The sequence below is a fragment of the Phaethon aethereus genome, assembly GCF_964289735.1.
Source record: "Phaethon aethereus genome assembly, chromosome: 1".
Lineage (NCBI taxonomy): Eukaryota > Metazoa > Chordata > Aves > Phaethontiformes > Phaethontidae > Phaethon > Phaethon aethereus.
Genome location: NC_138575.1, coordinates 58654532 through 58669972, shown reverse-complemented (window position 1 = coordinate 58669972; position 15441 = coordinate 58654532). Strand labels below are relative to the sequence as shown.

Below are 15441 nucleotides of genomic sequence, written 5' to 3'. Positions count from 1 at the left end.
GTGAAAGTAATGTACACAACTGTTTCATACTTCAGGGATAATTAAAAACTTTTACTACTTAGTTTGCTATTCTTGTTCTTTGCTTCAACACTGGACTTACTAAAAGGGGGTGGTGCTGGTCTCCTTTCATCAAGTCCAAGGGCTCTGTATTGTGACTTCTAACTCCAGCACTGTCATACTGAGAAATGGTTTCTAATGCCAGATGTATGTTTATCTTTCAGCTGGACAAAACTGACAGAAAGGTTTTTTAAGAATACCCCATGGCCAGAGGCCGAGGCCATTGCCCCTCAGGTTGGAAACGGTAGGTATTTTACTTTTTTCTGCTTGTCAGAGAGAGAAGGAACTAAATCAGTTTTGATACATGAGTGAGCAGGTGCACAGTGTTGCTGCTGCCTGAGTCACTCATCATTATTTGCTCTGGCAACTTCCTCAGTAGATGCCTGGCAAGAAGTCAAAACTGAAGGAGGTATCCGTTTGTGTCTCCTTTTATTTACTGTGGCAGAAGGAGCACCACCACAGGTGTATCTAAGAAATCCAGTTGCCTAGTCCTTGTGGCTTGCTAATGTCCAGTTCTGTCATCTTTTCCAGATGCTGTTTTCCTCATCCTATACAAGGAGCTGTATTATAGGCACATCTATGCCAAAGTCAGTGTGAGTGTTTGTCCTGTGTCTTCCTGTTGGTTGCATGCTGGCTTCTCTGTGCCATAAAACTTGCCAAATCTTGCTGCCACCACAGCATCAGTAGTTCCATATTTTTTGCAAGGCAGGATTGGATGAGTTTATGAGCTATAAGTCAAGTTGCTTTTAGGGAAGCTTAAAATTCTTGCCTTTTGTTAGTTTAGTAAGGATTTGCTGACTGCTAAAAAGCAAGAAGGACTTGATTATCTTTCTGAGGCTCATTATCTGTCTCCTCAAGCTGTGTTATAATGAGTGCAGGTTTCTGTGGCAGCTTATATAAATAAGAAGACCTGGTCTGAGTTTTCAGGAGGCAGCCTTGTAAAAGTTTGTTACTGACACCAAATGTTATGGTTAGTGAGTTGAAGAAGAAGAAGGTGTTGGTAGGGAACTGGATTTTCTCCTTGATAGAGCTGTAATTGCAAGACCTGTAGATCAGTTGGTTTTGTGTGTTTCTTTGTGGCTCTTCGTTCTTCAGATTAGCAGGTGGGTGAGAGGGGGTGTTAAAAGAGGAGGGTGCATTATTTGTGATTAAAGAAACACATTGGGGTCAGAGGGCCTTGCAGAGAGGGAAACATGGGCACCATAAAGGATACAGGAGAATGAAACAGAAGGAATAATGGTCTGTAAACCAAAACAAATCAAACCCCGCTTTTTTTTCTTAAGCTAGTTTGAAGTCGATGGGAAAATTACAGTAGCTTTGGGTTCTTTAAGGAAAGAAGCTGAACAGAGGCATGACTTAGGGGCTAAATGAGTAATAACTGCAGTTTTGGTGTGGACAAGAGGGTGGAGAAATGGAGACTTTAAAATGCCTGCTATATTAACCTGAGTCAGGCTTTGAGAGACTGGTTTCTCGAGCTGTGCTGTTAGTGATTCTCAGGCTGCCCTCGGGTGTCTCCAGGTGAAACAAGGAAGATGATTTTTAGGAAGAATGATTCCCTACTATGTTTACTGGTCTTTCAGAGTGTTTAGAAATACTGTCTAGAAGCAGAATTGTCAATTTATTAAGGCCTCTCAGGGGAGAAGGAAGGAAAACTGTTGAAGGTAATGGGATGTTCTTAAGTCTGGACAACAGAAGGTTAATGCAACCTATTCACAGAAGGTTTGAATACTCAGTCATCCTGCGAGAAGCCACCTGTACATGAAAAGTCAGCCCTATTCTATGGGACAATAGTGTTACAATTTCAGATTTTCTGGGTGGTACTGGTGGGTGTCCTGGTTGAATATTAGCTCTAAAGTTTCTGAAATAGGCTGTCTACTGCTGTGACTATTGGCTGTCCTTCATATGCTGTTGCCCATAAACTCACTCTTGCCATTCTGGAAACTAGAGAGACTGTACTGACTTCTTATTGCAGGGTGGGCCCACGCTGGAGCAGAGATTTGAATCCTATTACAACTACTGCAATCTCTTCAACTACATCCTCAGTGAGTTGCTGCAATTCTTTTCTGGTTTGTGAATTTTGGAAAGAGTGGATGGAGGGGACAGAGCTAGAGAAAGCATCAGAAGAATTGGAACATGTTTGTTTATAGATCATTTAGGGAGAAGTAGTCTGTGAGCTTTCCATATGTTTGAATTTGTTGAATGAAGAGCACTTTACATACATGCATTTAAAACCACAAAAAGCACAAATAGTTTCCAGTGCTTTCTGAAATACTCTAAAGAATGAAACTTATTTAGCTTTCTGTCTTGCTGAGAACTGCTTCACCTATCTTTATTAAAAAGCAAAATGAAGCTGTAAGCTGGAGAAAACTTGCAGTGTTTCACAACTGCTTACTGTTGTTGACTCCCCTTGGAAAGAATTTTAGTGTTTGTGACATATTACTTGTGTTCTGCAGATGCTGATGGCCCTGCTCCTCTGGAACTGCCCAACCAGTGGCTCTGGGATATTATTGATGAATTCATATACCAGGTATATGACTATAAGACGGCCATCATGGGGTGGCCTTGCCTCTTAGCACTGTGAATTTTCCATTTCCTTTCTCTCTGTGATTCTCATAGCTCGGATACCATTGCAGGTCAAAAAACTTTAGTGAGCGCTGTTATTCCTGGGTCACCAGGTAGATGAAGTAGTTGTAAATGTACAGATTTTGAAGCTCCAGGGAGCTCTTTGGGGAGTCCTGGACTTCTATGGGTATTTCTTTTTCAGTTACTGCTTAGGGGATTATTTTTTTAATCTCACCTTCATTTCTGCCTGATTTGTGCAAAGCAGCCTGACTGAAATCTGCTGTAATCACAAAGGCCTTAAGATACTTGATCAAACTAGTTTTACTGTGTTCTATGGTTTTACTTTAGTTTTATATTTCTTAGTTAGTAGGGCCTTTATGCTTCCACTGAGAGATTGCTGACCTGATTTGAAACCTATGTTCTAAGATCTTGGTGTTCGGCAATATTTTTCCCCTTACTGTTCTGAGTGCAGTAATACAGATCCCAAATGCTATTGGTTTTTCTCTATAGATTCATTTCTCTGTAACTTTTTATTATAGAGCTGCCAGGAATTCTTCAAGTGCAATCTTGTCAAGCCTGAGGATGAAAAAGGATGTGTGCATATGTAGAAAAAGATGTGTGTGTATGCAGATATATCTTATGACTTGGTCATTCTCTTTGCTACCTGTTCAGACAGCGAATCTTTGTTGAGCTGCCTGTCCTAATTGTCTAATAGATCCTTCTCTTCTTCGTTCTGTTTTCTAGCCTTTTCTTTCAGATTGTCTCAGCATTGTATCCGATTTTCCGTAGGTGTTCTAATGGTGGTTTAATTTGTTTTGATTGCCAGGTCATCTCAGATGAAACTTTTTTCTGTGCAACTTGTAGCTTATTGAAATGTATTTGTATTTGATTTGTGAGCTTAGTACACTTAGCTGAAGATCCCCAAACTAGTTTCTCATCGTTGAATCTCTGCTTTTTCCTGTAGTTCCAGTCTTTCAGCCAGTATCGCTGCAAGACAGCGAAGAAGTCTGAAGAGGAAATTGATTTCCTTCGTTCCAACCCCAAGATCTGGAATGTCCACAGTGTCCTTAATGTCCTGCACTCTCTGGTGGACAAATCCAACATCAATAGACAGCTGGAGGTCTACACAAGTGGAGGTGAGCTAGCTGGGTGACACCAAGCAAGACTGGTGTCTGTGCTGCCTTGCTTTGATTTGACTGAGCTTCGTTAGCTTTGTTTGGGAGCTGGATCGAACCCTTAATCAGTGGATAGATTGACTGGGAAGAGGTTCTGTTGGCCTTATGTGTGAAATGCCCGTGATTGCAGTTGAGGTCTTGCTCCCTCTGCTTGTAAACATAGAGGTATTGAAACGGAAGCTTGCTTCCTTGGAGGAAAGCATCATGGTTCCTTTTTTTCCCTAGGTGACCCTGAAAGTGTGGCTGGTGAATATGGTCGCCACTCCCTCTACAAGATGCTGGGCTATTTCAGCCTAGTTGGGCTACTGCGTCTGCACTCTCTGCTGGGGGATTACTACCAAGCTATCAAGGTTCTGGAGAACATCGAGCTCAACAAGAAGGTAATGCAACATGTTTAAAAACACTCTGTTGCAGTTTTCTAAATGCCTCTGTTCAAACATGCTGGTGAAAGATTGCCATAATGAATCTTCCAGCTGAGGAGCTGTTTGTAACTGTTGTAGCTGTCAAGAGCTTGTTTATAGGATTAGCTGGAAGAAGTGCCTAGCTGAACACAGCTGGAGCTTTGGCATTAAATCAAGCCATATGATAATGCTTGATGCTGCTGCAGCACAAATGCCTAGTTTTTTAGGAAGCTTGCTGTGTTGTACAAGGCAATGTTGTTACAGGGAGTATTATTTGAACCGTAAGTGGTAGTGCAGTGGTAGCTAGCTGAACACATTGTTCCCACCTTGGTCAATGGCTCATCCTTTTATTTTTTACTTCCTTTCTCACTGTGCCCACACCCACCTTGCATGTTTTTGCCCTAGAATTGAGTGCTACTTGTGGTAACAATAACAATAGCCTAGCAGCAACATGGGCTTGGCACAGATCTGTCTCTGAGCTGTCTGGCACGGCATGTGGAATGAAACGGGGAAAGGGAACTGAGCAAAGCAATATTAGGCACAGTGCAAGAGTCCTCTGCTTGCAGGAAGCTGAAACTGGAAAACATAGGAAATGGGATGATCTAATAAAAGGTGAGGAAACTGCTATAGGGATGGGTGGGAGGGGAGATATCCTGAATTAACCCTCTCCTTTCTATATTTGGGACAGGAGTGAAGGCAGAGGTGGCTGGATTCTGGGTTATGAGCTGTTTAGATCAAAGGTGGTTGTCTCCCCTCTAACATAGCATGTTGGTTCTTCCTTCTCAGAGCATGTACTCCCGGGTACCTGAGTGCCAGGTGACCACTTATTACTACGTGGGCTTCGCATACCTTATGATGCGGCGTTACCAGGATGCCATCCGTGTCTTTGCCAACATCCTTCTCTATATCCAGAGGACCAAGAGTATGTTTCAGAGGACGACATACAAGTACGAGATGGTAAGAGGTAGAATAGGTCTTGGCTTCCCAAAAGAAAAGGCTGCTGTCCTCTTATCTGCCCCTCCTCTGTCACCTGATAACCTACATCTAAAAGTCTGTCCTTATTTTCCTGGACTATGCTGGTGGTGGTGGCTGGGGATCCTTTGAACTCCTCTGCCATGCGTGGCAATATTTTTCTCTTAGCTATGTTACTAGTTATTTTGGTTGTTCACCATACAGTTGACCCGGCTCCATCTGCAGTCTCTCTCTAGGCAGTGTTGTTAATGGATATCGGGCTACTAATGATATTCCTGTGGATGCTTCCTAAGACTCAGTCCTGTTCCTAGTCCAGTCCTGCATTTCAAGTTACTGTCATTGTTGGATATATTTCCATTATCAGATAATCATTCACAGACTGTTTTAATTCAGCATGGCTGAAACAAAGCTCCTTTCTCTTTCCATCTAAGCTGTCTCTGGTGCCTGTTTTACCCCCTGCTGCTGCTGTCTCCTTTTCATCCTTATAATTAATTTCTAACTCTTTGTGTAGCCAAATCCTGCTGTTCTTAATTCCATGACGCTTCAAAAATTTCCTATGTCTGTTTCAGCCACACTTCTGTCTGTTTCATCCCACACTCAAATAAATCTTCCTTCTCAGTCTTTCCTTCAGTGGCCTCCCTGATAACTGTCTCTTGCCAGGAGATGGTTGTTAAACTATCTGCCTTTCTTTCTGCTCTAAACTTTCTTGCCCCAAAGCAGTCAAACCTGCTTCTGGCCATCCAGGTTCTGTATGGCTCTGGATGCATTCACTCTGTACTTTCCTCTTGTGCAGCTCCCTTTTTCATTGATGAGAGCCTTGATCTGGCATTCATCTGTCTGCTTTGCCCAGACGCACTGCAGCTCCCAGCTCTCTCCTGCACCATAAAGCCTGAGCACATTGACAGGCTAACAGGTTCTTCTCTCTGTCTCAGATTAACAAGCAGAACGAACAGATGCATGCACTCCTGGCCATCGCCCTCACCATGTACCCCATGCGCATAGATGAGAGCATCCACCTGCAGCTGCGAGAGAAATACGGGGATAAGATGCTGCGCATGCAGAAGGGTGACGCACAAGTCTATGAGGAGCTCTTCAGTTATGCTTGCCCCAAGTTCCTCTCCCCTGTGGTGCCCAATTATGACAATGTACACCCCAACTACCACAAGGAGCCCTTCCTGCAGCAGCTCAAGGTCTTTGCTGATGAAGTTCAGCAGCAGGCCCAACTCTCCACCATCCGTAGCTTCCTCAAGCTCTACACCACCATGCCTGTGGCCAAGCTGGCTGGCTTCTTAGACCTCACGGAGCAGGAGTTTCGTATCCAGCTGCTTGTCTTCAAGCACAAGATGAAGAACCTGGTGTGGACCAGTGGCATTTCTGCCCTGGATGGGGAGTTCCAGTCTGCTTCTGAGGTTGACTTCTATATTGACAAGGTTGGTATCTGCCCCTTGCTGGCTAGGAAATTCCTTCACCCAGGAAACTGTGGAATTGGCAGTGCCAGTTTTCACTCCAGTCTAGGGGAAACCTCCCTTCCTTCTTTGCCCACAGTGAAGCCATAGCCTTGTTTAATAGAAGTATCAGTAGATGAACAGTGACGGGATACTGCAGGCAGCTTTAGCAATCATTGCACCCAGAAAACGGTGGTCCTAAATGTCTCCCCCAGGACAGAGGGAACTGTTTGTTGGTGTTCTTGGGAAGTGATAGTTGGGTGACAGATAGTGCTGTCAGTGTGTCAGGTGTGATTGTCAGCTTTGTCGGTCTCCCCCACACCTCTCCTTTGCTTGACAAAGCAGGGATCTTGCCTGGTTATCTTGCAGATCCACTTTTCACCAATGCAGCATTTAGCTCTGCTCTAGGAGGAATCTAAATACAAGGTGTGGTCCTGCCCTTGGAGCTCTGGGCAGTAGGAAGCTCGAGAAAGAGTCCTTTAAGGATTCTATTTTTCAAAGAAGATAGCAGTAACCGTTAAGTTCCTTGCTAGGAAGGAGAACAGATTGCCCCTTGCTCTTAATCCTTAGAGCAGACCTCTTCCTGCAAGTCCTCATGCTTTGTATTCCCTCTTTACCTGAACCAAACTGACTTGTGTCTGACTTGTATAGCAGCCTAGCTCTCCTGGTAGATAGCATGACATTTAGCTGCTGGTAGAGGGAGAGCAGAGCATGAATCAGGGTTGGGACTGTCAAACTGCTGCAAAGAGAGACAAAAATAGGCAGAGTGTGCAAGAATATGGGAAATGAATACAGTGTGAATTTGGGACGCATCCCAGGCAAAGGTATACGGAAGGCAGCCCACAGAGGTGAATGGTTGCTGTGGGACTAGCACGTCAGGTATGTGTGATGCTGAACCAGGGCTGGAGTAAAGCCCCTTTGGTTGCTCCTCACATTCGGCAGTGCTTGCTGTCTCCCTGCTAGCGCAGTCGTTTTTGTGATCTCATGCTGTTCCCTCCCCAGGATATGATCCATATTGCAGACACAAAGGTTGCTCGACGCTATGGGGACTTCTTCATCCGCCAGATCCACAAGTTTGAGGAGGTGAGGCCTGGGTGGGAGAGCTGTGTAGCTCTGTTGTGGTTTAACCCCAGCTGGCAGCTAAGCACCATGCAGCCACTCGCTTACTCCCCCCATGGTGGAATGGGGGAGAGAATCGGAAGGGTAAAAGTGAGAAAACTCGTGGGTTGAGATAAAGACAGCTTAATAGGCAAAGCAAAAGCTGCGTACACAAGCAAAGCTGAACAAGGAATTCATTCACCACTTCCCGTCAGCAGGCAGGTGTTCAGCCATCTCCAGGAAAGCAGGGCTCCGTCCCGTGTAATGTTACTTGGCAGGACAAATGCCATAACTCCGAATGTGTTCCCCCCCACACACTTCTTTCTTCTTCACCACGGCTTTATATACTAAGCATGACATCGTATGGTATGGAGTATCTCTTTGGCCAGCCTGGGTCAGCTGTCCTGGCTGTGTCCCCTCCCAGCTTCCCATGCACCCCCAGCCTTCTCACTGGCAAGCCAGAATGAAAAGCTGGACGGTCCTTGACTGCTTAGCAACAACTGAAAACATCATTATGTTATTAACATAATTTTCATCCCAAATCCAAAACACAGCCTTATACTAGCTTCTACAAAGAAAATTAACTCTGTCCCAGCTGAAACCAAGACAAACTGTAGGAAAAGTGGGGCAAGCATTGGGCTGTGCAGGCCCAGGAGGAGCCACACTTGTGGGAAACAGCTGTGCGATGCCTTGCTGGGGTGAGCCCTGGCTCTGAAGGTGCGGGGCAAAGGCAGGTGGTTTAAGCAGTGGCTGCTGGCCTTTGAAGAATGCTATGTTTTTGTGTGAGAAGTGCTCGTTTAAGCCACAGTGGAAAAGGGGGAGGGTTTTATTGTCCAAGGGCACTGACTCCCATTGTCCCTAGACAATTGTGGTGTTCCTATCAGTAGCAACCAAAATCATATCTCTACCCTCATAACTCTGGCACTAGAAAGTGACCTCAAAGATTTCTGGAGCACAGATGACTTCAGCCTTCTGCTCAGCCAGGAGGTGACATTCTGTCACTGCTCCGTTCTCCTGACAGAGGCTGCTGCACACTGGAAACAGGCAGTGAAATCCTGAGATGTGGGGACTTGAGCAATACAGGGTTGCAATACCACTGCTAGAAGTTTGCACCGTCTTCTTCTCACATCCTCCTTCCTCCTCTCCGAGAGAGCAGAGGAGCTTTACTAGTTCCCATTCTACTTCGCACACTTGCCTGCACTTGTGCAAGAGCTCTGTTTGTCAGTGTGTGGGAGAGGAACCAGTAGAGTCATTGGATAAAAGCTGCTGCAGGGAACAGTAGTGTATGCCAATCACTATGTATTTTCCTGACATTTGCTTTCTCTAATTACAGCTGAATCGAACCCTGAAGAAGATGGGCCAGAGACCCTAAAACTTCTGTGGATGCCGTGATCGCTCTGAGCAGAGAAATGGGTGGGAGAGATGATTCTCTTAGTGGTGAAGGCAGGGAGCTCAGCGTTGTGGCATTTCTGGAATCTCCTGTGACGCTGAAGGTTTTTTGTACTTAAATGAGCAGACTTGTTTGGCTCAAACTATCCTACAACAAGGACAAGACATCTAATAAATTAATGGAATTTTCCTGGTGAGCATTCAGTATCTGATGTACTCATTTATTTTTCTTCTGTGGAAGAATATAATTACGTGTGGAGACACGGCCAGCTGCTGTTGGTTTGTGCTGTCTTTGGCCCATGCTGTTGCAGGTATCAGTGGGGAGCAGATCTCTTTCCATGCTCTGTAAAGACACTGTGCACAGTGAACCAGGAAGGCTGCGGAACTGGTTAACAGGGAGAAAATTAGCTGTTATACAGTGTTTCCACAGGATACGGAAAGAGATGCAAGCTAATATTAATCCTCTTGGCTCTTGCCCCACACATTGAATAAACCTGAGTTGTAGTTGGTTTCCTAGCAGGTTGCATTTTTGCCTTCCCACCCCTCTTTTTGGTTTGGTTGCTATGATGTAGAAATGCTCTAAAGTAGATTGGCAAGTTTTTAAAGGAAGGGGGTGGGTTTTTGTAAACATTCAACCAATATTAACTTTGGTCATCTGATGAGATGTCCTTGCTGGAGGTTGTGTTTTATTTCAGCATAAGTGATGCCCAAGTCCTGGTCCTCAATTTAATTGTTTCTCCAGAAAACTCCCCAAGGCTGTTTAATTTATTAAAACCCTTTAAATGCTAATTTTCCCAGCTCTCCAGCCACTTTGATTCTTCAAGGCAAACTTGCAGGGCCTTGAAATAGAAAAAAACAGTTGAAAACTAGCTCTATAAAGGGAAATCAAGGACTTGTAAATATTGGGGATCAGAATGCAAAGTATGAATTGCATCTCCTCTGCCCTCCACACCCTCTTTCCCCTCTCTTTTTGTTGTCTTTAAATAGTTTGGTGTTTGAGTGGTAGAAACAGGTGCGAGAGAAAAACCTGCGTGTATAATAGGAAAGCAACACAAAGCATGCTTCATATATACCACCTGCCTCTTTGTACCCCCCTTCTCATTCCTTTCCACTGAGAGAGGGGTCCTGGCAGTCCAGCTTGGCTTAGTATGCGATTCTGTTTAGAAAGTCAGGAATAATTAACCTTTGTTGGATTATACGCTGTGTTTGAATGAGGGTCAAGTTTCTAGTGTCCTAGATACTGCTCAGAAGTAAACTCTGTTTCCCATCAGCCGGTCGTGTAACTTGGGTGGGCAGCATATGGGCAGCACAGAGTGAGATTAAATAGGCACCTCCTGTTGTCCACCTAGCTGCTGCTGTTAGTGTTATGTGTGCTAAGGACTTACTACCTGCAGTTCTGAAGGGTTTGAGGCAGCTGTATCATTAAAGAAATTAAAGGACTGAGATGCCACTGCATTGCAGCAGCCCCTGGGAGCTGGATATCATACCAAGAGAATATGCTTCTTTTTATTTTTATGGCTGGCACTTTTGCTTGTGTCTGTTTACCAACAGTGAGCACAGGCATCAACAGCAACCCCCTCCTGCTCTCTTGTTGTCCAAAGCCTAAATCTTTTCCAGAACGTGTGATAAGATAGAGGTTTTCCTGTTGTACATCACATCTGGCAGGGCAGTATCACCATGGTCAGAATCTAGTTCACAGCATTGTAAAGGAATCTAACGTGTTACTGGGGTTTTGTCCATTTTTAATCTGTGATTGGCATGTTGGAATTACCGACTTTCAATGCATGTATGTATCCTCTTAAACACTGCAGCGTTTACAGGCTGTTCTCAAGTATGTGAATATGCTGCTGCCTGTGTTTCTGTCTGCCAGAGTGGCTTCCAGAGGATGCAGAGAGACCATCCTCTGGTCTGCCTGGCTCCAGGCGTTGTATGAGGGACCGCTGAAGATTAACTGAGTGGGACCGGCACTTGGTGGAAGAAAGGCAGGAAGAGCTCGCAGCTCTCACAGGGCGGAAAGATGGGCTCAGCGAGCCGCAGTGCCTGGCACTGCTTGAAGCTAGAGGAATGCAGGGTGTTCAGCAGCATCAGCAGAGCCCCGCTGCTGCTGGAAAGGCGCTCTGCAGGGAGGCGGCGTGGGTTTCTTAGAGATCGAGCCTTGCCTGCCACAGCAGGGTTTGGTTGGTGGAAGCATTCTGGTCAGGCTGTTCTGGTGAAAACGGTTTTATCCAAGGAAACCACAGCACACAGTTATCTACTCTGTGTGTCTGTCTCTGACCTGCAGTCATGAAGGGAGTGAGTGTGATTATGGACCCTGGAAAAGACCGTTAAGAAAACATCCCTGATCCTGCTCTCCCTTAGGATACATCAGGAAGACGCTGTCAGGCAGGTCTGGAGGATGCTGAGCCGCCAGCTTGGTTGTTACAAAACCAAGACAATACTTCATTTCCTTTTTCTCTACATGTAGATAGGTAGGGTCTGGCGGCCGGAAGATACCGCGCTGTACGGAAAGACAGGGCCCCTCTCCTGATACCCAATAGCATTTAGTTTATGATGTAAGCAGACGGAAGTGATGTTATAAACCCAAGCTATATAATGCCGTGTCACTCACCAATAAACGCCATTTGCCGTCCACCACACTGGTGCCAGCGAGCTGATGGCCCGAGCGGCCTGGGGTTGGTCGCCGTGCCGTTCCTGAACCAGGTTGCCACGCCTCTGAAGGCAACAAGTGGTGCCGAAACCCGGGAATCGTCGCCTGGACAGGTGAACGGTGGCCAGAGCGGCAGGACCAGCCCGGTGGGGAGGACGCTCCTGGACCAACAAGGAGGATGGAAGCCCTTGTGAAGGTCGTATCACAATTACATAAGCAGTGGGGTATTGATTGTAAACCCAAAGATTTTACTCTCGCAGTTGCGAGACTCTTGCAAATTGGGGTCATTGCCCAGCCGGTGGATATTCTACACCCCGAACTGTGGGATAAATGCACTAAAGCGTTAGCCGAAGAGACTATGTCCTCAGGTTGTGGGAAAAACCTTAAGTCGTGGGGGAAAGTCGTACAGGCCCTGCAGAAAGCCATACAAGAACAGGAGACCTGGAAGGTGGCAAAGAACTGTTTGTTAGCCACCCCGAAATTGGGAGTCGGGGCTGCCACGCAGACTTTGCACCCCCCAGACGATGACGATTCTACTGAGCCTAAAGATCTGCAAGAGGGCGACACGTCCCCTCAATTCCTGAACCCCGACCCGCTTACGGAGGGACAGAAATGACCTAAATCCTTCTGGGGCAAGCTAGACGAGGAGGTCAGGGGCGCCGCGGAGAAACCAGAGTCTGAGGAAGTCTGGGCTAGACCACCGCCCTACGCGCCCCAAGATGGGGCCGAGCAAGAAGGCAAAGGGCGGGGCGAGGATGCCCTTGGCGGGAACACGGAGGAAGCGCTAGCATGAGCAAGCGCACACACACGGGAAGGGGAGGAGAACGAGGAAGAGAAAGGTGGTGGGGGTGACCGGGAAGGGGAGGGGAGCGCGAGCGAAGGGCGGAAAGCCAATCAGAGGGGCCATCTGAAAAAATGCCCTTATAGGACAAACACCCCGCCGAGCAGAGGGCGGGGCGAACCAAGAGGGCGGGAACGGCCCGCCCGCAAGGGAAGCGGGCGGGGCCGGAGCCCAACAAAAAGATACTGGAAACCGGAAGTAACCAGTCAGTCGAGTTCCGACTCTGGGTCAGGCACTGCCTGGGACGAGTGGCTCACAACTGATTCAAACTTAGAGGAGGAGGAAACGGAGATAAACAAAATCAAGAGCCAAAATATTCCCATCCAAATTAAAGAGGAACCGCGATGGGGAGAAATCCCTCTCATGGACTGGAGGAAAATAAAGATTGCATGCGCCAGCTGGGCCCTATCAGCTGCGCTAGCATTCCCGGTCCGGGTAACAGATGGGGGACAGAGGGTCCACTCGCCAATAAACCCTAAGGATATACAAGCGATTGTTAAGGCAATTGCGGATAAAGGGCTTAATTCTGCCATGGTCTCCACCCTCATAGATGGCGTCTTCGGGGGAGACGATATGCTCCCGTTCGATATAAAACAAACTTGTAGATTGATCTTCGACGGGGCAGGGATGATTGTTTTTAAACAAGAATGGGAGGACAACTGTGCGAGACAACTAGCCCAAGTAACCGGGGCGGATCACCCGCTACATGGCTCCAGCCTGCAGCAGCTGATGGGTACAGACCCAACAATGATTACCCCCCAGGCGCAGGCCCAGGGCCTGCGGGCCCATGAAGTAATGACAACTACTCGTGCAGCCAGAGAAGCTATTCGCACAGCCTCTAGAGTTATTGTCAAGCCATCGCCATGGTCCACAATAAAACAAAATGAAAATGAGAGCTTTACACAATTCGTGGATAGCCTCCAGGCAGCGGTCGACTCCTCGACCCTGCCCACGGAAGCGAAGGGCCTGGTTGTTGCAGATTGCTTACGTCAGCAGTGCAATTCAACAACCAAAGGAATCCTACGATCACTGCCAGTGGAGTCAACCCCAGAGGCCTTAAGGCCTCCGAAGTGTGGCAGACGGATTTTACGCTCTGTCAGTTGCTGAAACCTTGAGCGTGGCTAGCAGTAACCATAGATACATATAGCGGAGTGATCGTAGCCACACAACACCTTAGAACCGACTCCAAAGCGACCATCCAACATTGGTTGACGGTCATGGCGTGGCTTGGCGTCCCTAATCAGATCAAAACAGACAACGGCCCGAACTTCGTCTCTAAATCAGTCCAGGCATTTGCTTTGAAATGGGGTATCACCTTAACACACGGTATTCCGTATAATAGCACAGGACAAGCTATAGTCGAACGAGCAAATCAAACTCTGAAATCTAAATTAGAGGTGTTGGCAAAAACAGAAGGTTATGCCAACGCCGTTCCCCTGGGAGACCAAGCACGCCTGCTAGCGACCGCTCTTTTAGCACTAAATCAATTCCCCAGGGGAGAAGAGATGAATAGCCCCACCCAAAAACATTGGGCCACTCGAGCGCTAGAAGAAGGCCCGTTAGTTATAATCAAAAATGAGCTGGGAGAATGGGAACAAGGGTGGAGGCTAGTCCTGACAGGGCGAGGATATGCTGCTGTCAAAAGAGATGGCAAAGTTAAGTGGTATCTGCTTAAGTCTATTAAACCGGACCTCCAGAATAAAGCTAATGAAAACTGTGAGTTTTTGTCCACAGGACCAGATTATTGGACGTCCCTGTAACCCGTACACCCCGGTGGCGAGAGAGGACGACAAGTCGACAAGCATCCTGTCCGCACCTGGGAGCTCCACACTGGCGGAATCCAAACAACAACAGCGACCTAACCCTCAAGGGGGGGGGCTACGATGCCTTTATGTAATCTTAATTTTAGGGCTTGTCACTGTAAGACAGGTAACATCAGAGTACCATCCCCATCGGCCATTTAGGTGGGTCCTACGAGACCCTGCACGTGGTGATAAAGTGATAAGGGAAAACATAACAGCAGGTGCCCCGACTTTTACGATAACAATTGGCGATTTATTCCCCATAGTGGGAGGACCCAATTCTAGATCATTATGGGGAACATATTGGTGCCCCAGCTCAAACCCAGGAATGAGTTATTGTAATTATCCAGGATATTATTTTTGTGGATATTGGGGATGTGAGACCATTGTAACAAGTGATAGATGGAAGCCAAGAAAAAACGATGCATTTTTGCAGGTAACATGGGGACCAAATAAGTGTGACCGTCCAAAATTTGCGAGCGATGGAATGATACATCATAGAGGTACTTGTACCCATTTGAATCTAGAAATCCTACACCCGACTGATACGGGTTGGGCTGTGGGGAAAATGTGGTCAGTATTCATTCACAAAGCTTTCACAGATCCAGGAGTAGTGATACAGATTATTAGGCTCGTGCCACAAGCACCCCAAGCAATCGGGCCTAACCCGGTTCTTAACCCACAAATATCTACACCTTTACTACATATTACCACAAATAATACCGAAGTCACCACACCTGCAGTGACACGCGCCACCAAAATTCCTGATGGAAATCCTGTCTAGAAAATAATGCAAACTAGCTACCAAGTACTGAACAAAACTAACCCAAATCTTACGGAGCATTGTTGGCTGTGCTACGGAATAGAACCACCCTTTTATGAGGCTGTAGGAGTAAGTGACGTACCCATATGAGTAAATGGTTCGAATCTGGTCCAGTGTATATGGGACACAGAAAAGCAAGGAATTACATTAGCGCGGGTGGTGGGAAGTGGCGTGTGCGTAGGTAGAGTCCCAAAGCACAAAGAACAACTGTGTGTTAATAAGACACAAG

The 15441-nt window shown here is 46.6% G+C and overlaps 1 protein-coding gene across 1 annotated transcript in view; it reads left to right on the top strand.

Moving 5' to 3' along the window:
* Window positions 1-9150, top strand: part of EIF3L (eukaryotic translation initiation factor 3 subunit L) — a gene marked incomplete at its 5' end in the record, with an annotated part of 14741 nt that extends 5591 nt beyond the window's left edge. The window contains 10 exons of the mRNA XM_082014807.1: window positions 222-301; window positions 589-650; window positions 2030-2099; window positions 2511-2584; window positions 3584-3755; window positions 4020-4174; window positions 4982-5152; window positions 6100-6597; window positions 7615-7695; window positions 9044-9150. Of these exons, the coding sequence (XP_081870933.1) occupies window positions 222-301; window positions 589-650; window positions 2030-2099; window positions 2511-2584; window positions 3584-3755; window positions 4020-4174; window positions 4982-5152; window positions 6100-6597; window positions 7615-7695; window positions 9044-9082 (1402 nt within the window). The 3' untranslated portion in view covers window positions 9083-9150. The remainder of the gene's footprint in view (window positions 1-221; window positions 302-588; window positions 651-2029; window positions 2100-2510; window positions 2585-3583; window positions 3756-4019; window positions 4175-4981; window positions 5153-6099; window positions 6598-7614; window positions 7696-9043) is intronic.
* Window positions 9151-15441: the final 6291 nt, after the last annotated feature.